We start from the raw sequence: 24,005 nt of genomic DNA on the forward strand, positions 1-24,005 counted from the left end.
TTGAGAAAACAATTTGAATCTTGTAATCACAAGCTCAGCAGAAGCCAATAACATATTGCCACCTTTCAAAAGGCAAACAAGTAGTTATAAACAGTGAAAACTTGACCCTTTAGTCCATTTACGGGTTTCTTCTAACAGGCCAGTGGAGGCTAACCAAAGTAAAACAACTCTTTTCGTCTTTTAGCAATTGAGAAAGTCTGTTGAGATACTATCTCATTTTGGGTGCACTACTTAAGAGAAGTGGAGCTGAATTGGAAAGAATCTAGAAGGGCATAGTGAAAGCAACACAAGGAGAAACTGAACTAAGATTGAAAGAAATGTGGTTGTTTGAGCTAGGGAAGACAGGAGAAGCAGTTTCAAATGCATAAAAGGTTGTTACAGGAAGGAGGGAAATAATATCAATCTCTGTTGTGGTTAGGAGAATTAACAGGTTCGCACCAGGAGAAGATTTTCTAGTAGTGAGGCTCTCAAAGGTTGTGAAGAAGGCTGTGGAAACCAAGCATCACCAAATGTGGCTAAGAACAGGTCAGAGAAGTATCTGCCAGAAAAGACTTAGATATAATAGTTAGTTGATCCTAGCTTGGCAGACATTTGGCCATGTGTGATCTCTTCTTGCTCTGCCCTTCTTCATTTCTATGATTATATAACAGACTGTAATAGGTAATAAATTACATTCTCTTCTATTCTATGATTCCTAAAAAATGTCTCTTAATAGGTTGATGTGATAGGGTAAAAAAAGACACAATAGTTCACTTTAAATAGATGAATGAGAGTTTCAGACAGGCAGAAAGGAAAACTGTTCACTGCATTTCATTTTCAGAACAAAAAAAAAGTGAATTTGCTGTACTCATATTCATCCATATTCGTAGCCTGTTGATCAGGAGTAGACTGTTGTTCCGACACCATAAAATACAGTTCACTTTTGATATTTTTTAAGGCAGACCACTCTGGATTTAAACTTCTAAGCACCTCTGTAGACGCAGGGCATTCATTGCACACCTATCCCCAGTTACTAATGTGTTTTAAAGAATCTTCACTTGCAAGAACAAATTAAAGCATCCTGAAACAGTTCTGTTTCTGTTTCTCAACTAGCCTGAATTTGTAGACCATTATATTTTTTAAAGTAAAGATACACATACTGTATAGCAAATTTAAGCCTACTGATACTAGAATTATATTTCAATTACCTTCTATAGAAAATGTAGAAATAGGCTAGCATGTGGAATGTTTGACAAAAACCAAATCTACAATCTGTGTTATAGATTTTCTATCTGTAGACGTGTAGAATTAGAGGGCAGGAAGTAAAGTAAAAACACTTTTAAAGTCCTGTCTTGGGATGCCAATCCTTGGACTGGCATGCAGATGTGTGCTAGGTTGTCTTCTGTCTCCTAAAGTGGTATCAGTGCAAAGGGACAGCATCTTGGTTATTTACCATTGTAGGATGTAATTTCTAAAGAGGCCTACATGCATATTTGTAGAATTGTTTTTCTACTCATTGTGAACAGTTTGGGATTGTTTTTTTTTTTGTTTGTTTGTTTGTTTTTTTGTTTGTCTTTTTTTTTTCTTTTTCAACTCTCTGAAAATCATAGCTTTTTGCTGAAAATTATTTCTAATGGCTCATGCAGTTAACCTGACCACTTCCTTCAGTGTTCAAGGAAGTCACCGTAAGGTTCAGATGGAGCAAAGTTTTGCAATTCTCTTGTTAGATATACAGTTTACCATAGTCATCTACTCCATTCTGCAGCACAAAGCTTAGAAGCACCAGTGCCCTCTTGGAGCAGAAGTGGCATTTCACATCTCATGTAGGCAGGTCTGAGGAGCAAAACTCCAAGAACCTCACTGGCATTAGCAAGCAAGAATTTTCCAGTCCCCAGGCGTACCACTGTCCCTTCATCTGTTCTCTTCTGACCATCAGATCAGCCCCAAATCCTCCTGGTGTTTACCGTGCTATAGAAGGTGCTGTGCAGCTAAATGCAGCCCTCCTGGGAAAATATCCTTCACACCAACTCGGTGTTCAGAAACAACTGAAATGGTCGCTTCATTTGTTTTCCCTTTATTCTTTGAATTTACCCTGCTGAATTTCCTATTAGTTTCTGTTGCCTCAACTAGAGTTTTCTCAATAACCTCTTCTGAATATTTTTGCAGCACAGTGTTGCTCTTAGTCCCCAGAATACAGTGTGTACTTGCAGCTCATCAGTGCACCTAGCCACTTAGTTGGATGGAGAGATTATTCCTTCCAGAGATTTGTGTACACTAGAGGGATTATTATGATGACATGTTTATTATAGGAAGACAGGGAGCAAGTCCTGCGGTCTGGTACAGAAACAGACAAAGAATTCAGAACATCAAATGAGGGTCAGATGAAGGCTTGAGATGATTTATGGAAGCTTGAAACAAAGCAGTGTCCTTACATGACAGCTCTGGTCTTTGTATAGATGAAAAAAAAAATCCTCTCCATTGAATCTATCACTGATGCTTCACTGTAGTTTATGTGTGCCCTTCACAACCAAAGGATGTAACTGTTCTCATGAAGTATAACTCAAGATGGCAGTCCCAGTTTTGAGTTTTCTTGAATTTCAGAAGAATTCCAAACTAGATCTCAACTTGGCAACTCTGAGTCTTGTTTCTTCATGGTTTCATGGCAGGCTTGAATGGAAAAGTCACTTTTTAAACAGTGGTATACCTTAGCTATAGAAAATAGTCAAAGAACAAGTGTAGGATTGCAGTTGATGTGCTTCCCAGACAGCTTATGAGTACCGTGTTGACCTTTGCTTGTATGAATGCTGACACCTGTGCAATATACTGTTTTTTTATACTGGTAGATAGCTTACACAATGACCTGAGCTGATGCTATAATAATGTTTTGTATTTGAGTCCCAGTTTTTCCTTTCTTATGTGCCCTAGACCCTACTTTAAATGAAAAACATTTAGAACATTATTCTTTCTCCATAACTGAGGAACTCAATGTGTTTTCCAGTCTGCAGCTATGTGGTTGCCAAAGTCATTAATATATTTCTTGCTTTAAGCAGACACAAGAGAAAGAGGAGAGAAACAGTCTTCCTTATAGTCTTCATGGGGCCAGTCCTTCTGCTGAGTCCATTTTCCAGAGGCATTCTCCTATACCCATTTGAAAAAAAAAAAACCACTTTAAGTAAAGCTTGCTTCAAGAAAAAGAAAAAAAAGAAAAAAGATCTAACAGTGATGGTACAGAATTGGGGCTCAGAATAATAGTCTTTTAAGTGAGAGCTCTCAAACATCCTACATGATTATGGGCATTGGTATTCCAGACTGTTAAAGAAGAAAGAATTTGCTTACCCCACTCCTTGTCAATCCACTTTGACATCTGTAGATAAAAGGTGCAAGTGTAAAGTATTGTAATGTTATATAAATATGAATATTAGCACAATTTTCTCAAGTACTATTCACAAAAGTACTTCAAAAGGAATAAAACCTGTAGAATGGGTATTATTAAGTGTGTTACAACATAAAATTGAACTGTTAAAAAATAGCCCATATTAAAAAGTGCAGACTGTGTACCAGATCAAACATATCCAAAAATCTAACAAGCGAACTTGAGCCAAACACTTGCTACTAGAAATGTAAAGAAAGAATCCTATTTTCATGCGATAAAGACATGCATTGAAAAAGCCACTTTTCTCCCATCTCTGACATTAGGATCTATACTGATTCATCTGTTCTTCTTGATATGTCCATTACCAGATGAAGTGCCATACCTGGCCCTGAAGGAACATGCTTTTCCTAGAATTTATCTCACATTATGGAGTTAAGATAAACCCTTTAACTACAGTTTCCTTCTTTGCATTGACTGGAAGATGAATCAGTTGTCAGACTCACTTCTTGAAATATTTCTTCCTGTCTTGCTAATTAGGTGAGAGGATTGTGAACTTTAAAAAAAGCAAAATCCCATTGTGTCATTTACAAAAAAGCTTCTGATTTCAGCAGGTAGAAGAAATCCTCAAAGGTGGGAGGCTCTCTTTCACCTACCACTTAGTTCCCATCTCTGCAATTTCTTCCTTGAGTGTTCTCACTGGTCTGTGCAGGGCCTGGAGTTCTGCTCCATAGGCATCAGGTTCAAGAGGCTCAGATTTTTCACCTGCCTTTTTATTCTTCTCCCCACTGAATACTGAAAGAAGGTAGTTTTAAGGGTTTCTAATAGGTGTGTGTTAAAGTACCTGTGCTCCATGTTTGCTTTATGGCATACATGCATTCATCAAAACACAAGCCTGGGTGCAGCAATGGCTCCATGGAGAGCTTGCAAAGAGGATTACAATAAATGCTGATAAACTGGAGGAATAGTCTGAAGACAATAAGGTGCAGTTCAATAGGGATGAGGTCAAAGTGCCACTCTTGGGAATCATCAGCAGCATAAATGCAAAGGGGAGTGACAAGCTGAGTAACCACTGTATTGTAAAGAGTCTATGGTTCATGCAAACCAAAAAGTGGTAGCAAATTAACACAAAACCATAATGGAAATAAGTGCCCATGAAAAGCATTTAAACAGCAAAATGGCATTATAAGATACAAGAAATAGTTAACTCTCCTTTGCACTAGTAAGGCCTCATCCGCAGGTTAATTCTGCCGATAATCCAAAGGAAAGTAGTGAGAATGATCAGAGATCTAGAGAACACAGCATCTCAGGAAAGACTGTTGCTTTTCTCTAAGAACAAGAAAGCCTGGCAGAAACAAGCATGTAAAAGCTTTCTGCAAGAGGAAGGGAATTCTCTCTTTTCTGTACCCACGGACGATAAGAAAATAAGTAATGGATTCAGACCACAGCAAGGAAGCCTAAAAATAATCACTAGGGAAAGGTATTTTTCAGAAAGGACGATGAAGCATCTGAAGAGACTCTTGTGAGGATATTGTGGACTTCTCAGCATTGATGGTTTTACAGACAGTCTTGATCAATATCTGCCAGGATAGGCCCAGGGCAGTGGTTGGTGCCTCAGAAGAGGGAAATGGACAATAAACCTCAGTCTTTCATCATCCTATTTTTATGGTTCTAAGCTAGTAGCTCTTATTTCGATAGAAACAAATGTCCCAGCACTCCATGAGGGGTTGTATTTTGCATGACATAAAGCATTTTGTGTGAAATAATAAAAATATTTATTGCAGCAGAGGAAGATGAGGAAGAACCTGAGATGCCTGTCGGCCCTCGGCCTCGCCCAATGTCTGAGCTGCACCTCAAGGAAAAGGCTGTCCCCATGCCTGATGCCAGCGCTTTTTTCATCTTCAGTCCTAACAACAGGTATTTAAGATGCTGCTCAGCTGTAACAAGACGGAGAGATTTCTGGCATGAAATCTCCATGTAAGCACAAATGTAGAAAGCCCTCTGATGATATTCAGTAGGAGTACAGAGCACCTGCAAGTCCAATTGAAGACACAAATGATAAAAGCTTTGAAAATAGGGGATTCAGAGGGAAGCCAGCAATTGGAACTCCCCAGCAAATTCAGGTCCATGTAAGCAAGTCATCATGCAATCAGTCAAGCATGAGGTAGGAGCTTCTTGTCCTAACAGCTGCTCAAAATTCACTCCCAGTTGGGAGTTTTCGCATTTCTGCATATTCCCACTCACCAAGAATGAGCATGCAAGAAAAGAAACAAAGAGGGCAAGAATCCTCAGCTCTGAGTGGAGTCTGAGGAGAAATATTCTTCACCATCTTCCCCCAGTCTCCTCCAGGCAGCCTGGCTTGACATTACTCCAGTTCTGTTTCCAGTGCCATTGTGTGAGACCAGCACCATGAGTGGAGCTGGGCTGAACTATGGCATGAGAATATATCTTTCTAAGGGTGCAGGAAAGAGCTCACTGATCAAGTGGTCTGTGCAGTGCCATGTATCCCAACATCTCCCTTGGAGACTTTGCCACCAAACATAGCCTCAGAGCAAGGCAGGACTGTAAAGGCCTAAAAGAATTCAGAGCTTGTCTTCCCACAGCAGGGCTTGTGGCACTTCTCCTTGGCATGTGCAACAGAGAGAGACTGATGATGACTGGGACTCATGGACTCTAATGTCGGCTTTGCCACCCACCCACTGTTGCTTGTTGAAAAAGTATATTAACCTCTGCAATCATCTGTAAAATTGCTATAACAGGGGCTTGGCAGCTCAACAGCCAAAAGTAGAGCTAAATAGATTAATGAAGTGCCTCTAGAATTATGCATAGGAATGTTATGAGGTTTAACTCCTCGTATCCTGATATCATTGTGTGGAAGGTGCTCTAGTAGCATCAAGTAAGCCTTCTACTCTTTGATGGGAGACTGCTACTGCTTACAGGCCATTTACTCGCTAAGATCACCACCACTTTATATTAGGCTGAGCTTTAGTAGATTCCCTGTATGGCATGATAACCTCCCAGAAGCCCTTTGCAAATGGCTGCCTGAGCTATAGCCATTTTGCCAGATTTGTGTCCTGCTAACAGGTAGATCCCTCATGTCTTCTACCCTGTGACCATCTAGCCCCATCTCAGAATGATATTGTTTGTCCCCAAACCCATTTCTCCTGCTTCCCCCCTATGGGGGGGAACAAATGGGGAACGTTTCTATGAATGAAAATGATGTAATTTTGGGTTGGCAAGCTGTAGACCATATTTAAGTGGAGCACCAAGCTTGAGTCCTGCAGGCAGCCAGTTACCCCTGTGTGCATCACTGCATGACATGGGGAGCTGAGGCTGCTGAGCACCCAACAGGGCAAAGCACCACTGCCTGGGATGCTGTTCTCTGCCAGGATAGAGTGAAGCTGCTTTGCAGAGCAATCCCCCAGGGCCAGGCTTGACAGCTAAAGAGGAGAGGGGAATGTTTCCCAGGTCTTGCTGTTCTCTGAGAGATAAAGTTGTGCCTCTCCTCTCTCTTTCAGGTTCCGTGTCCACTGCCATCGAATCGTTAACGATAACATTTTCACCAACCTGATCCTATTTTTCATCTTGCTCAGCAGCATCTCCTTGGCAGCTGAGGACCCCGTCCGACACCTCTCCTTTAGGAACCAAGTACGCTTATCACACTCCTTCCCTTGCTGTGTATTAAAAGTGTAGCACAAGCAGATCATGTGGTGAAGTTAAGACAGAAAGGACTGCATCAGAGGCGTTGGTAGTGGCTCTCTGCCCTGGTTTGTGCCTTTTGTACACTGTGTGTGAACATACAGGGAAAATGAATCAGCGCAGAATTTGGCCTCAAGTTAATTTTGGAAGTGTCTGGAGGAAAAGAAATGATAGACGGCTAAAGCAAAATTATTGCTCACTGGAATTAAAGGCTTTAAAAATGGTCTGGGGAAAATTAAGGTCCAGAGAATTCTGTGTTGGGAGATGTGCAAGTTCCCTTTGAAATATTTGTTCTCCCAACACGTTATTTTTTTTAACTAAAAAAGCTCAGGGCCTGATTTTGTCTTTGTTCACGCTGGTGTAAATCAGAAGTACAATTCTTGGGTTTGATGCAGTCACTCTGGGGGAAATTGGTGTCCTTCAGGTTAGAATCAGGCTGTTTCAGTGCAAGCTGCAAAGCCATCACTAAATTTGAGATAATCCTCAGAAAATATGCCATGTTCCTCTCCTGTCCAAGCTAGGGGAAGAAGAGGAAGGCATTCAGCACAGAGATATATTCTCACTTTCTTTCTTGGCCATTCTTATTAGCCTTTTGAAATGCCCAGTGCTTAGCTTTGCCAGTGGTAGTTTCCATTAATCTGGGATCACTGCAGAAATGAGAAGTGTCAGCAGCCTTATGTGAGACTTCTGATCTCTGCTGTCTACAGTGGCATTTTGGTGCCTTTATGCTGGAAGAGCTTGCTAGGCATAAACTTTTTTTTTTTTTACTTTTTTTAATAATAAGACCTTAATTTAATGCTCAGTGTTCTACTTCCCAGAACTATCCTGGCCTGAGCACACATTTAAATGCATAGATGCATGCAGAGAAGGTGTTAATGGAAGTTTATTCCTGAACTGATCTCAGAGTTGCTTTGCATTTCCTCCTGAAGGAAGGTACAGAATAGCAGCCCAACATGTGACAGTAATGATCTACTTGTACATGGCCAAGTGTGCCCACCATGTAGGACTAAAAGTACATCAGTACATATCAGCGCTGACATATTGGATTCTAACAGAAGCAGCTGCAGAATCTATAGCAGAGATTTAAATAAGAGAAAAGTAATAAATAAAAGAGCTGAAGTTTTAGTGCAAAGTGTTATCTTGTGTATTTGAACCCATCGATGTTGCATGAAATTCTGTGTTTAATTTTTGCAGGTACGTGTGTTTAAAATGTGTCATGCCAGGGGACACTGACAAGATGTTTGGGTTGCAAAAGTGGTCTGCCTTTACAGTTTGGCAGTAGGACAGTAAGACTGTGTCTGCTCTGTGCCTGTGAGGGAAAGAAAGCAAGCTGAAAGCAAAAAACCTGTCCTGCCCTCACTGTGGAAAAGCATAAGTAGGCATTCATTGTGCATCAGGACTCTTGCAGACCAGTGCTCTTGTTGACATAAACTGTCCCAGAGCTGGAAGGAATAGAGAGAACCTCCTCCAGCAAGGGCTAACAAAGAGGCCTGGGTACTGCATCTCCCCTGGGGTGAGCTAGTGGCTGCATCTCTCCTGTGTCACACAGGGCTCAGGCAGCAAGTCTGTGCAAGTGTCTCTCCAGCCTGGTCAAGCACCCTTCAAATCCTCAGCAAGACCTAGAACATTAAGTTACAGTAGTCTCTCTGTTTTTGATTTATTTTTTTAAATATATTCTGGATTAAATATATATTTAGGTGAGAATAGGTGTGCCTGCTGGTAAACAGTACCAGTTACACAGGTGAGATGGAATGTCTTCACGAGCTGCAGCTCTGGGTGCAGGTTCACCAACATGTCCTAGCTGCTTTGCAGTGTTCTGGTGATGTAAAGCAGCTGCAGGCCCAGCGTAATCATCCACTTTAATCAAGTTTATAGCCGCTTTATGTCGGTGGAGTCATGCAAACTACCCTTAGAGTACTCATGAATCCAGCACATTGATTATAAAATTATTCCGCTGATATAATAACCAAATGTCAGGACCTATAAGGCAGCAACACGAGGGGACATTTCCAGCTATAATGTGTGGAAATTATTATAGAATGCAACTGGTGCCTGTCCATCCTTGAAATGGCCCTTTTTTAATTCTCTAAATTGCAAAGAATTATGGAGCCTATGCCAGAACTGAAGAGGTCAGAACCACTTCTGCATTAGTCTTGGGGTCAAAAATCCTGTAGAGACCCGAGGGTTTTTAGGTTACATACCAACAGTAGGTTATACATGTCTCTATTTGACCTTCATTGTCTGCAAATTAGTCTGGATTAGGATTATGCTTTAATAGTATGATCTAAAATAACCCTCTAGTTTGCAGTAGCTGCTTCATTGCCCAGGATGTACCAAGCTGTAAGAATTCACCCACCTGGGTTAGAGCAAAATCACCTAGATACAATTAAGACCTGTGAGAAGGGAGAGGATAATTTACTTCAGTATGTTTGTTAGTGATTTAGCAGTAGAGGCTTCAGTTTGAAAAATAATCAGGTTTCTACTCCTGATGGAGGCTGGAAATGAAGAGAGTTCAGTGCTAGTCCCACTAGTTAGTAAAGGAGTTCCCATTTACCTTTGTGAGGTGTAGATCAATGGGCAGTGAAAGACATCTCCATCCTTGATGCTGTTCCTCTGCAATTCATTTAACCCTTCCAGACTTGCTGCTGCCTTCTGTGACACTCGAGGGCCCCTTCTTGTGGTTTGCTATGCATGCCACTGCTATGCCCACCACTTGATCTAAACTGATGGGAATGATGAGTGTTTTAGCTCACCTGTTTTACAGAATATCAATGGAAAGATGGAAGATGTAAGTTGGGCGCATTTGTTGCATGGCTAAATTACAGTCACAGTGATTCTGTTCAATTGGCAAAGCATTTCAAATTCTCTCTAACCCAGGGAAAGTCAGGGTAGAAGAAAAAGAAAAAAGAGAGCTTGTGCATCAATTTTCAGTCTGGGGTTTTTTTCCACCTTTTTGAGAGACACAGAGCAAGCCTGAATGGCAGTTAGGAAGAAGGAAGCTCAACTTTTCCACTGAGAGACGAGAAATCCTCATCTTCTCAGTTTGGAAATCTATTTAATAAAAACCCTTACATTGTCTGCTCTTTATCACATTCAATAAAGAAATGACTAAATATCCAATAAAGAAAGAAAATCCTACAACAGTAACAACCAAAAGCTTGTTTTCCCTCCAGAGCCCTCATGGGATTGTAACTTAGAAAATATTTCATGTAACGCTCTGCTTGTCCTATGTATCAGGACCTTCACTGTACTCTACAGGACATCGTTACAAAACCATTTTCCATTTAGTCCTCCTTTTTCCCTTGTTAAGAGACTTGTGTATTTGCTTTTGAACTGTGATTTCCCATTCCAGTGGCCAGTCACTGATCTACCCTCCCCACTCCTATTCCCTTTTGTTTTTTCAGGTTCTCTTTTATTTTGATATAGTTTTTACTGTCATTTTCACCATTGAAATTGCTCTGAAGGTAAAGTGCCCATCTTCTCTACCATTACCTGTTCACAAGCTTACTAGTTTTCTGCCACTATCTGTTGCTAACACACACGCCTGTTTGTTCCTGGGTCACGCTCAGTACAACTAACCCAATTGTGCTTATTTTTCAGATCCTAGGCAATGCAGACTATGTCTTCACTAGTATCTTTACATTAGAAATTATTCTTAAGGTAACCAATCTGAGCAATACATTCATTTCTACTTCTTTCTCCTCTCTCTCTTCCTTTCTTTCTTTCTTGATTTTTTTTCTTTCTTGACTTCTTTCTTTCTTTCTCTTTTGCCTTCTCTTGCTCTCTGTTGCTTTTTTTTTTTTTCTTTAACTCCTTTTACTCTCTGCACAAAAGATTGCTTATCTTTTGGTTTTATGCTTTTGCTAGTTGCTTAAAAATCTGATGTGAACTTGTAAAATAAGGCCTATATCAACACAATGCTTTTTAGGGGAAATGCAATGACAGGATGACAAGTAGGAGAGGACGAAGATAAAGGCCATCACCCCAGAAATTGCTCTCACTGCCCCGGCCAGCTTTTCCAAAACAGAATTTATTTGCTGTACAAAGAACCCTGAGCTCATACTCCTCTTATTTGTCCTACAACTCAAAGAGAAAGTCTCAGTTCTGCACAAGTCATGAGGTTGGGCCAGAGAGCAGACAATGACTTGTGTAAGGTTACAAGGTGCAAATATAGGAGCCAGGCAGTCATTCCACCAGTGAGCACAGTGCATAAGCTTATTTTTTCAGGTGTGGAGAGATAACCAAGAGTACAAATCACTGAAACACAAAGGATTGTGGCTGCAAATGAAAACTGCTGCCGTGCCTCTTCAAACTGGCTTTGTATTTCCCAGGAAACGTGCCCTCTACCAACGGAAACGTGCAGCAGAATGGTTTAGCTCAGAAGAAAATAAAAATAGGCTGCCTTGCTCTTAACTCTAGTTGTCTCAAATTTGTAGGCTAATAATTTAAATAACAGTAACTGGGCAAAGTTCTGGCTTTCTAAATGCTAGGTTCTCTTGGCAGCTTGTTTTTGTTTGTTTTTTTTTTCTCATCTGGCTGGTGCTAAGCACCAGTACAGTGGTTGTACCCTGTAGTACTCTCAAGTTCCTCAGATCTTGCAGCTCAAGACCCTGGTAACAGTATCTACAGTGGAGGCTGGCAAGTAGGATGGCCCATGCATATTTTTGTAGAGAGCCATGCTTTTGATACAACTCTAAATCACTACAACCATAATATTCTCCAAAGAGGTATGCACATTATGCTGTTGTGGCATGTGTATCTGTGTTTGCACAATGAATGTGAACGTGCACACACCACAAGGCCTATCAGATAGGCTTGTCAAAAAAGGAGAACATCTCAATAGCAACATTTAAAACAAAAATTATAGTTCAATGCTTGGCTTTCTATACCAGGACACCATCCCACCTGTCTGAAATTACAGCAGCAATTCTGCGACCACTGAAGCAAATGGTAACACTCCTAATGACTTCAGGAAAAGCATAACATACCTTAATTCACTGGCATATTGCTCTGCTTTCATCAGGGAAGTGTACTGCATAGTACGTATTTCTGAGCTTCCTCGATGTCCTCCTGTTAACTTTAGAAGATTTAGCTCAGCATCCCTGGATTTTATCCAGGTCTAAGTGGGAGAGAGGTGCAAGTACTACCAACATTTAAGAAATTCTTCTGTTCTTATCCTGTAGTTTCTGCCTCACAATGTCCTTGGTTTCTCAGGGCCCATTTCTCTGCTGCCTTGTATTAAGCAAAATCTTTTGAACAACAGAAAAGATGGAGTAAATAATAAGAAGCAAAAGAGTAAATAACTATGTGATTATCAAGGCCGTGAAGAAACAAGCTTTATCTGACCTCATGTTGATGGCAGTACCCGCAAGACTCACACTGCCATGGTGGAGTCTGATGAATGTTAGCAAGGTGAACAACTTTGCAGTGTTTTGAAGTTAGTTATTGTTTGGCTTTATACGGCATCCTGAGCTTTGTTCAGTGCCCAAGTGGGAGGCAGACATAGTTTATGCACTCTTTGGGTGTCTTCTCAGTAAATATATATATATCTCCACAGGTGTGAGAGAACCACAGTTTGTATGCAACATAAATTCAGCAGAGCTTCCCCTCCTGATTTCAATGGTGTCTCCTTTCTTTCAAGATTGCCATACAAAATCTAACCAGTAAAGGGTATCTTTACCGCCTTTGTTATGGCAAGAACCCCACCCCCACCCCTTTCCCAATCAAATATGTCTTTATAAGTATAAATTCTAAGCCAAGCCGAGAGTTTATACTTCCTCCCCTCTCAGTTCTGTCTGATTGACTGATAGCTGGTTCCCTGATGTCATGAATGTTTGGTGAAAAAAGTGATCTGATATACCATGTGCCCTTCCACTCTCCTCTGACTGCAGTTGTCACAGGTAGGCATGTCTGGAAACCAATAGAGGCTGTGCCATCCTGAGCTATCAACAGGAGCCAGAAAAACCCAGGTTGAATTTCTCGTTCATACTTCTCAGTTGGAACAGTCCAATCTCTGGGGAACAGTCTCATGGTGTCTGTTTCAGGTTACTATAGACATCTAACTTAGATGAGAATCAGAGGACTAAATTTAGAAGTCCATGTTCCTAGCCCAGGTAATGAGATTAGCAGTTGTGGGAATGGGGTATCTTCAAAGCAATTATGTTACGTCAGTCGCCAAAGCTAAGGTAGGTGGTAAAATAAGCCCTCACCCTCTTTCACTGTGTCAGACCCATCTAGTCATATTCTAAAACTGAGCTCATTCTAAAATTTAAAGTCAAGGCTTTACTTTTGTGAGCTCAGGAGTGTTTAGATCTGACACTGTGACTGAGACCCATTTCTATTTATAACATTAACATTTCTGCCACTTAATCCAGTTCTGGAGCTGAGACATCCTCCTCGGCACCAGCAAGTGTTCAATACCCCTTTGTACCCAGAAAGGGCAGAGAGCCCAGGTAAAGTAATTAAAATCTTTCCCTTCAGCTGGATGATGTTCGTAATGACTTCTTCCATGAACAAATCTCTCTATGTCAAGGAACATTACCTTGGGTTTTTTTAGGAAAACCAAGGATAAAATGCAACTTCTTGTAAAATAAAAAAATGAAAGAAACTAGGTAGTGGTAGGAAAAAGGATGTAGGATTGAACTGAACAGAAGGAGCAAACCGAAGAGAACAGAAATTCTGCCTAATGCTTTGCTTCAGCTCTAAAGCATTAAATCCCTTAGGAATTCTATTATTTTATTTTTTTTTCACAGAAGGAAGAGAGCTCAACTGTCCACTGCAGCTGTGCGTTAAAAAGCATCACAAAAGAGCCCTTTCTATTTCATGCTTTTTATTCAGTTCAGCTAAAGATGCCTTTAGATAATAGTTAGCATAATACTCACAAGTGTCCTCTGCCACTGAAGAAAAGGAGAAACTCATATAAATGCAAGGAGTAGTTTTTGCAAACAATCATTTTACTGCTTTACTGATTCTAAATTTTACGTACTCTATGCACTCAAAGTGCATATTTTCCTCACTAAACCTAGTATTGGCTTTCCCTAGTTAGGTCTTTCATAGTTATCTTACTGTCACCTTCACTCTCTCTTCTTTCCATGGGGACTCAAATTCTCCTCTGGGGCCTGTGGGTAGATAGTCTGCTATGTTAGAAATGCCACTCCTACCCAAATTTATACTCTGAGCTCAACCAGATGGGTTTGGTTTCTGAATGGATGCTAATGGCAAAGTGTGTTTGTGTCTTCGTGTGCCTTCCTGCAGATGACCGCATACGGGGCTTTCCTCCATAAGGGCTCCTTCTGCAGAAACTATTTCAACATCTTAGACCTGCTGGTGGTCAGCGTTTCTCTCATCTCTTTTGGAATCCAGTGAGTGAGCTATTTGCAACCTGTTGTTTTTTGGGGACAGTAGGGTGGGGTTGGGAGATGGTACCTCAGTCTCATCATTTCATCTGGGTAAGATTGTTCTCATGAGCCTCAAGACACTTTTCTCAGATGATTCACGAGGCATTAAAATTCATTCTCAGGAGGGGATCTAATGGCTGGGAAATACTACCAGTGATATGGAATGATACCAGTGATCTGGATAGAGGATCTTCCTGCAAGATCAAATGAGAACAAAAAATTTGGTCCATTGGGAATTATAACACTCATCTTTGTTCCAAGATGTATGAGTCACTTTTTCAGATCAGGGCAGTTAAGTGACTTACCGTTCCATCCCAGAGCTCTCATTATTTCTTTATAGAATAGGGTGATAGTGTTTTGCTACTTCTTAGTATGCTGTGAGTCTTGGTCAGTGGAAGACCATCAAGTGCTTTAAGAGCTGTGCAAGAATGTGTGGAGTACTGGTGGCAGTGTCAGTTGAGTCCACTTCTGTGAATACACTTTTTATTGTGATCTGCTAATTTACTTAATAATTTACAGATTCACTTGAATATGTGGAACTGTTTGTGTTGGATTGGAAGTTTCCTAAGTAACAGCATGCTTGACAAGAAATCAGGTCCCTGTTGCTCTCACCACAAGTTAGCAGCTCATGTATGATACATTTAAGAGCTCAATAAGTCAAGCAGAAAGATTTTTCAGGTTCATTGGGCTTTCAGTAGAAGTCTTAATAATAGCTCAGAGGACATTTTGACATCCTGTTTCGTTCCTACAGTTCTAACTAGACTATTCATGTGTTTGCAAAAAAAAACTGTTCTCAAAATCAGTAGAAGGGCCTGATATCCTCCAGCATGGAGAAGATGTTCAGTCAGCATTTTAGTCTGGGAAGATAAAGAGCTATGTAGCTGTAGTAGGTAGTTGTGTTCAGCACTTAAATTAAGCATATATGTCATCCTGTTCAGTGAGAGTTTCCACATCCATAAGGTTACATTCACATTTAATTGCTTTGCAGAATCAGAGGCCAAACACTCTGCAGGATCATACCTTACCTGGGCAGTGTACTTTAATGCCCAAGTAGTCTGGACTGTCCATTCTTCTATGAATATTTCAACAGAATGCTTCTTTAAGCCTTACCTGAAAACGTCTTGTGGTGCCTACATCTTGGCACAGTTTCCATTACATAGCTACAGAGTATTTTGCAATTTTCTCAGCTTAATAAAAAATCCCTGTCCATATTCCATTCCTTTCATTAATACAGCATAGTTGATGAAAGTCAGGAAAAGTATGCTGAGGCTGCCCAGATCAGGAAGCAAGACCTATGAAGGTGACACAAGAATAATTTTCTTACCCCTGAGGTGCCACAGCAAGTAGCAAATAATTGACTCTAGCCATCCTAACCTGTCTAAGGCTATATAGGATTTCAGACAAGAAAGAGTAGGTGAGATCTGTCTGTCCTTGCAACACACTCACTATATTTTTGTCTCTCTCAAACTTCCCAATACTTTCTTCCAGATCCAGTGCCATCAATGTGGTGAAGATTTTGCGTGTTCTGCGAGTGCTTCGACCTCTGAGGGCCATCAACAGAGCCAAAGGACTAAAGGTTAGAAGAATCCCAATGCCTTCTGCAAATTATCAATTCAAGTTATTTCAGGCTAGAAGGACTTTTGTGACATTTCAAATAGTGTTTAAGCATCACCACTAATGTTAAATTATGTCATTTTCTATAGGGTTGCAGATGGGCTCACAAGCCTTGCTCTATTAGTTAAATTTCTTTATGTGAGCTAGTGAGTGCCCAAATATGTAAGGCTGTGCTACCGGACATTTCAGAGAGCTGAACTCTGGTATTTTCCTGACTCTTTCTTCCTGCTTCAAAGAGTACAGTGATAAAAGTTACACAGTGGTTTTCTCTCTCTTTTCCTGAGGCATTACTTAATGGGCAATAGCTAAATGAAATTCTTGTATTTGTTGTTTTAGTCTTGGGCTTCATTTCTAATCATAGCAACTCAGAACAGTCCTGCAAGTTACTTTTGTTCCTATCTTCCATTTGCAGCATGTGGTCCAATGTGTGTTTGTTGCCATCCGAACCATCGGAAACATTGTGATTGTCACCACTTTGCTGCAGTTCATGTTTGCCTGCATTGGAGTTCAGTTGTTTAAGGTAAAACCATTGGACCCATTCATTCATCCATTACACTGAGCTGTTTTCTGGGGTGGGAAGAAAAATATGGAAAACCCTGAGGAAGGGGAGATGGAATCTTCTCATGTGAAAGATAGAATGTGGGGCACTGTCGGTATTATTGGTCTCCTACTACCAGGAGTTACCAAAACTGGGTCGATCGTATTCAGAACTGTTGCAACTCATCTGTAATTGTAAGAAATCATCAGTAACCCTATTCTCCAAATTGCTTGTGGCATGACTTAGTGACAGAGAGGTGAAAGGGGCTTTTCTAAAGGATTGGTAATTGCTGGCTCTCTACTTTACATTTTGCAGAAGACGGGGCATGCATCCAGTGGTAATCACTGGAGATTATCCATTCTGTTCTTTAGGTCTACTTTTATTTCTTTGCCCTTCACCACCCTTCTGACAATCAGTGTTTAGTAGTACTTACTGCACACATACCTCAGGATATACCCAGAAGAACACTGTGCAAGCCAATGAAAGTCTGTGGTCTGAGGTGCCCAGACGCAGGCAACTCTTGGTCCAGTTCATTCACATCTGCTGGCAAAAGAGCATGAAAACATACCCATAGCAGTTAAGCAAGTAGTAAATGTAGCCTCCCTGGTACATGATTAGCCCTAACCCTTCCACTGTCAGAAACAGAAGCTTCATTCCTCTTTCTTCTTCTTCAAGGGCAAACTCTACAGCTGTACTGATAGCTCCAAGCAGACTGAAGCAGAATGCAGGTGAGTCTGACCTTTCCCACTTAGCCCCTTTCACTGGCCATCTGCTCTCAGGGCCAGGTACCAGAAATGCAGTTCTGCCATGTTCTCTCTCTTTTTTGCACACACAGAGGGTACTACATCACATACAAGGATGGTGAGGTCAGTCAGCCGATGATCCAACCCCGGAGCTGGGAGAACAGCAAGTTTGACTTCGACAATGTCTTGACTGCCATGATGGCCCTCTTCACTGTCTCAACCTTTGAAGGATGGCCAGAGTGAGTGCTTCTTGGGCCAATGCTTCACTACTAATGTCCTCATTCATTTCAAAAGAGAAAATTCAAATGTAGAGAACCGTCTTTCCCATTCTAAGTATTTAAAAATTTTAGAGCATTAAATGTAGCAATAGTAGCAGCAGTCGTTGTAGTATTATGAGCTGTGTAAATTCCTCAGGACCTGCATGAACTGCAGTTCTTGTGCTTGTAAACAGCTTACATCGCTGTCTGCAGCACTTAAGAAATTACTGCCAACAGCAGCAATAGTAGCAATAGTTGTTACAAATACTGTGTATATAAAGGGATAAAAATGCCTGTCAGGTACTTATCAATACTGGTAAGTGTTAGAAGTTTCCTATGGAGCCAGTGAGCCATTATGAAATCCACCAGCGCTAAATGTGCAGTACAAGTAGACACAAGATAACTCACCAGGCTGTCCTGTCTGTGTCACAGGGACCAAAGATACCTTTGGCTCCACTCAGTCGGACTGACATAGATGTGCTAAGGTATCCTGGGTTTGTCCCTGAGCTGTGTCACCAGGTGATGCCAGCAGCAGCATTAACAAATGTTAAAAGTGTTGAGATCCTCTTTTCTCACAAAACTCAGTTCCCAACAACATAAACTCTTCTGTTAACTGAAGGGCATGCTTCTTGTTGTTGTTGATTAAGTTTTTATTGTTCAACTATAAATACACTTCATCCTTGGACCTGACCAGGTTCAAATGTATTAAGTTAATAAAAGTTGTGTCCTCTCTTTTGCAAGAGTTTATACTCAAATCAGTGCAAGTCAGTGCATCTGTGAATGAAGTAATTTTGATACAAGTAGAAGAAAATCACACGGATGAGTTTTATAACATCACCTATAAGGTCTCATGGCAGCTGCAGATTTTCTCTGCATTGGGCTCCTGTTTGCTTCCAGGTTGCTGTATAGGTCCATTGATTCCCACATGGAGGATGTGGGACCCATCTATAATCACAGGGTTGAGATCTCCATCTTCTTTATTATCTACATCATCATCATTGCTTTCTTCATGATGAACATCTTCGTTGGTTTCGTCATCGTCACATTTCAGGAACAAGGAGAACAAGAATACAAGAACTGTGAGCTGGACAAGAACCAGGTAATTCATGACCACTTTCTACCTCTAAAGATAGAAATGCATTGGCAATAAGAATTTAAGAGAGAAATATATACAGAGAGTAACATGTGAAACTGCCAACAAGATGAATCGTTAAGCTGGCTTCACTGCCATCTTTCAGGAATCAGGTAAAAAAAATCTTTCTGCAAGATTTGCACAAATGAAAATATTTACTTTAAAATGTGTGCTGTACCGTTTTGTTCAGTGAGATTAGATGAGCGTTCTCTGGCCAAAGTAAATACATATGGAGGTCTAGAACAGGTAGAACATACACATTCACTTTATGACCTAAAAGAAATTCTTCTTCTAAGCAGTCATTTAAGAAAATAGATTGAAGCACATTGTGCTTTTATTATATCTGGAAGTAGCTAATCAACCTTGTATTCTGTTTTTGATTTTTAAACATACTGTACCTCTTTCACAGCGCCAGTGTGTAGAGTATGCCCTGAAAGCCCGGCCCCTGCGGAGATACATCCCAAAAAACCAGTACCAGTACAAAGTTTGGTATGTGGTCAACTCCACCTATTTTGAATACCTGATGTTCGTTTTGATCCTGCTGAACACCATCTGTCTGGCCATGCAAGTAAGTAAGCAAGTAGAAAACCTCACAGGTGATGCATTTTTAGACTTTATTGGGGAAAATTTAGAAATTACAGAGATTGAGACCTACTTTTGCTTTCATGTCGTGAGTTGAAGGAGAGTGGGAGAGGAACATGATAAAAGGAATTGTACAATGCAAGTGATTTCTCAGTTCTGACTGGTATTCTATGAAGTGCAAGAATAAACCTGTCACTCACAGTTTTGGCCTTTTCTATGTTTTTAACATAGGGAGGGAGTAGGGAGCAAATAGGTTGGTAAACAAAGCAATCAAGGCTCTATATGTCAGGCATTGTTTTGATGTTGTAGAGCTCAGTGCTGGTAATTATAAGGTTAAGTCTGTACATATAAGGTTCAGGGGGAAGGTCAACAAAGCTAATATTCCAGTGGGAGTCTATTATAGACCACCCAACCAGGATGAAGCATTCGACAAGCAACTGACAGAAGTCATGCAAACAGTAGCCTTTGTTCTCATGGGGGACTTCAATTTATCAGACATTTGCTGGAAATGCAATACAGAAGAGAAGAAACAGTCTAGGAGGATCTTGGTGTGCATGGAAGATAACTTTCTGATGCAGCTGGTAAGAGAGCCTACCAGGGAAGGCATCTCTCTAGACCTGCTGTTTACAGAGAAGGATCGATATGTGTAGTTGTCGGAAGCTATTTTGTGTATAGTAACCACAAAGTGATAGAGTTCTTTATTCTTGGTTAAGTCAGGAGGGGGGTCAGCAAAACTGCTGCCTTGGACTTTTGGAGGGAAGACTTTGAGCAGTTCAGGACACTGGTTGGGAGAGTCCCTTGTGTGATAGTCCTGAAGGACAAAGGGCTCCAGGAAGGACACATTTCTTCTCAGAAAGAGTGGGGAAGCAGGAAGCATTGTAGCAGGCTGCCCAGTGGGGGGTGGTGGACTCACCATCCCTGGAGGTGTTCAATAAGCGTGTGGATGTGGCACTGAGGGGCATGGTTAGTGGGCATGGTGGGGATGGGTTGATGGTTGCAATAGATGATCTTAATGATCTTTTTCAACCTTAATGATTCTGTGATTCTGTGAAAGCGGGAATAGGGCATAGGAGATCCCTGGTATCTACTTTGTTCTGTGTTAAGAATCATAGAAATTTGTCCAGAAAGAACCCCAAGAGGCTGTATTTATTTTCTTCTCCATCACAGCAAATTGGGATCAATTCTACCTAAAACTTTTCTCGATAGATGATTGCTAACTCGCTTCACTAGTGGTGCTACTGATTGCCTTACTATCACTATACTGAGCATACATTTTCCTTAATGCGTGAGGGTTTTCAAAAACTAGTGTTAATCATCATCATAGAATCATAGAATCATAGAATCATAGAATGGCCTGGGTTAAAAAGGACCAGAATGATCATCTAGTTTCAACCCCCCTCCCACAGGCAGGGTCGCCAACCACTAGACCAGGCTGCTCATCCTGCAAAGAGACATCCAAAGCTAGATCTCCAAGAATAGCAAATAAAAGTAATAGTTTAATATGTGTAGGTGTAAGAGCAAGGAAGAGGAAGAAGACATAACTTTTACTAAGTGGCCAGTTAACAAAACAAATTCCATGTTCATTTCAGTCAGAGAATGAGCCTTAAGAGACACAATCTGTTCTGTACGTTTCCTGAAGTCTGCCCATTTCTGTCTCATTCCTTCAACTCTTTGCTTAAGATCTCCCTTGCCTCCCTTTTCATTTTCAGTTGGTCCAACTCTGCTCTCATCTGTAGGATCTACTGCCTTGCTGTGTCATGAAGCAACAGAGGGCTATTATGTTCATTCTCAAGTTCTGGAGTGTGCTCAGCTGCTGTGACATGCAGTACACAAAGGGCAGATGGAGCTAGAAGCTATGAGATGTTTGTGAGCCCACAGGCAGGACAGCATCTCTGGAGATTCTAGGAAGCCTATATCCATCCTGAGGAAAGCATAGTTTTTCAAAAGTTTATAGTCAGATTTGGTCAAACTTCATAAGGAACAGCTGACACAAAAGCCACATTCCAATAAAATTCCAAGTTTTTAAGTCCTGAAGATATTAGAATCTCACAAGGGAAATGTCACAATAAATTTTGAAAACGCCTCAACAATGTGCTTTTTCCCTGGTCTGTCCTTCATTAGCAGCTGAATTGTTTTAATTGAAGCTCCTTTCAAAAAAGGCACCCTGAGCTAATGCAGAATATGAAAATTCAGCCCAGGTAGTTCAAATTATCAAAATTAAGCAACTACAGAGTCTTAAAACATGCACTGAAAGACAACCTTTGAGCAAGGCAATCAGTCCCAAGTGTAAAGATCTGGAAATAGGGATATGAAAAGTGAGGTGGCAAAATCTGTAGAAGACAGTATATGAATTAATCAATAGATGATAGACAGTAACTTCATAAGACCTTAATAAAGTTAAGTGAATGGGCAGCATGATTGCAAATTTAATTCATTGACAAATTGACAAATGCAAGATAATGTATTTTGGAGAGATATGATTTGAGCTGCTCGTGTACTTTGTAGAGTCCTGAATTAAGTGCAATTACTTGGGGAATGGCTTGGTATCATTATGAACAGTGCAGTGAAACTCTCATTCACAACGCAACAGGAATCAGACAAAAAAAGTGATCCAAGCCTTAGAGAAAGGTGAGATAAACACAACTGCAAACGGCTTTGTACCGTTATGCAGATTTATAACTAGCCCTCACCTGGAATGATAAGTGTGACATTTTTTAAAAGAGATGAGATTCAGAGTCAGATGGCAAAAATGGCTAGAGGTATGGAAATGCTTATGTTTGAAGGGAGATGGGTTTTATATTTTTTTTTAAAATGGAGCATACTGGGGTTTCCTTTCGAGAACTCTGATGTGAAGGGAGATTAGCAGTAGCCGTGCATGTACATGACTAGCTGGTATGCCCATTCCTCACTGCTGCCGGGATGATGTTTTTCAGCACTACGGTCAGAGCTGCATGTTCAAGGAAGCCATGAACATCCTCAACATGCTCTTCACTGGCCTCTTCACTGTCGAGATGGTCCTGAAGTTAATTGCCTTCAAACCCAAGGTAGGTGCTATAGGTGTAGAGTTTCCTGGCCTCTGTGTGTGTGTGCATGTGTGCGGGGCAGCTGTGAGGAGAAGGAGGAGGTGAAACTCTCTGATCTATTACCCCACCAAGAGCTGAGCAGGACAGTTGCTCTCTGGATTGGAGTCTCACATGTATTTAATAACTTTTTCACTGGAGAGTGGACATGCCAAATATTAAAAAATAATAATAAAAAAATAAGGAAAAACAACAACTTCTGCTAATAGAGAAAGTTCCTAGTTCTGTTTTCATTATGGTATAGTGGCAATACTATGTTAAGGCTATAATATATTCCATGCTGAACGTCATTCTGATGCTTGCTGTGACTTTGCTAAAACGGAATAGAAATAGCATCCTGATTAGTCTCCTGGCCCAAGTAAAGTTAATCAAGTATGACTCATTTTGAGTTATGAACCTTGGAAAAAAATGTTTCTTCTGGGAAGACTGTGGTTCAGTGCTAGTTCAGCTTAATTTAGTTTGGAATTTAAGACTTCATTGATAATATTCAGTACCTCAGCAGGTGTTGTCCCATCCATTGGGCCATGACATTCTGCTAGTGTAGCTGTATCATGGAGAGAGATACAAACTCTTCCTACTAAGTTGTCACAGCTGCTGTGGCACAAGGACAAAGTTTCTGATCTCACATATGTAGATCGCTCTGAAAGTAATGACTCCTATTTATTTTCATGGAAACTATAACAGATACAAAGAGGACAATAGTGCTAGTTGATGGAGAAAATTCTCAGCTACAAAAGACTATTTTGCAAAAAAAGTCACCATTATTAGCTATGCATTTTCACCAGTAATGCACAAGAGCCTGAATGCCACACTCATAAAAATCTGCACCAGCAGAGGTGACTTTCTGACATTGTTGCCACTGCTGAAATGCACCACCCACCACCTCACTGTGCCAACATTCACTGTTTGGTCTCCATAAACATTCAGCAAGTGTTGATGAATGTCAATGGGTGCGTCTTTTTCTGGCTGAAGGCATTTAATTACACAGCTTTTCTTCAAACACGCTTCCATATCAGACACCATTTTGTCAGACTGCCCCTCAGCTACTATCTGTCACACAGCAACAAAACGTAATGGAATATTGGTGAGAAGGTCTGACCTCTACTGCCATACCACCTCTGAAGTCATGGGCCAACATAATAAAATAGGAGGCATTTATTTCAGAGCAACCTTCAGAATTTAAAATTAGTTGAGTCTTTTTTTAGGGTTTAAATTCAGTGGCATGTCATAAGGAGAGGAATGAAGATACCTAAACACAGACAGGCAACTCATGCCTTTTTTCATATTTTCAACAATATGTTAGTACATGGAATTGCATCTTGAGGAATGCCTTTATACATTGTGGTTGGCAAATGCTGTCTGAAGCATCAGTTATGACTAAGATGTCCATCATGTCAAACATGTAGGGGTTCACTGAAGTTGCGCCCTTCTCCCATGTCTTACTTAATTTCTTTTTCATCCTCAGCTCAGAAACACTGTTCTCCCATTCCACTGAATTCGGTCTAACTTTCTCTTGTTATTTCTGTGTTGACATTAAATCCACCTGGCCTCTCTCCTTCTTACAGGAATGCTTCTTATAGGAATTTTTTTAGAAGAGTCACAATGTTTGTTTGT

At 40.7% G+C, this 24,005-nt stretch overlaps 1 protein-coding gene across 41 annotated transcripts in view; it reads left to right on the forward strand.

Annotated features, from left to right (window-relative positions):
- The window catches only part of CACNA1C (calcium voltage-gated channel subunit alpha1 C), a 472,560-nt gene that overhangs the window by 375,604 nt on the left and 72,951 nt on the right, over positions 1–24,005 (forward strand). For 26 of the 41 annotated variants that reach the window (XM_040651842.2, XM_015286450.4, XM_015286591.4 and 23 more), the window contains 11 exons: positions 5,134–5,266; positions 6,868–6,997; positions 10,453–10,512; positions 14,303–14,409; positions 15,934–16,021; positions 16,472–16,579; positions 17,273–17,325; positions 17,433–17,579; positions 18,495–18,696; positions 19,139–19,297; positions 22,245–22,355. In XM_040651842.2, the coding sequence (XP_040507776.1) occupies positions 5,134–5,266; positions 6,868–6,997; positions 10,453–10,512; positions 14,303–14,409; positions 15,934–16,021; positions 16,472–16,579; positions 17,273–17,325; positions 17,433–17,579; positions 18,495–18,696; positions 19,139–19,297; positions 22,245–22,355 (1,298 nt within the window). Of the gene's footprint in view, positions 1–5,133; positions 5,267–6,867; positions 6,998–10,452; positions 10,513–10,648; positions 10,709–14,302; positions 14,410–15,933; positions 16,022–16,471; positions 16,580–17,272; positions 17,326–17,432; positions 17,580–18,494; positions 18,697–19,138; positions 19,298–22,244; positions 22,356–24,005 lie in introns of all 41 variants that reach the window. The other 15 variants (XM_040651957.2, XM_015286516.4, XM_040651935.2 and 12 more) reach the window with 3 other exon arrangements.

Source organism: Gallus gallus, chromosome 1, assembly GCF_016699485.2.
Source record: "Gallus gallus isolate bGalGal1 chromosome 1, bGalGal1.mat.broiler.GRCg7b, whole genome shotgun sequence".
NCBI classification, from domain to species: domain Eukaryota; kingdom Metazoa; phylum Chordata; class Aves; order Galliformes; family Phasianidae; genus Gallus; species Gallus gallus.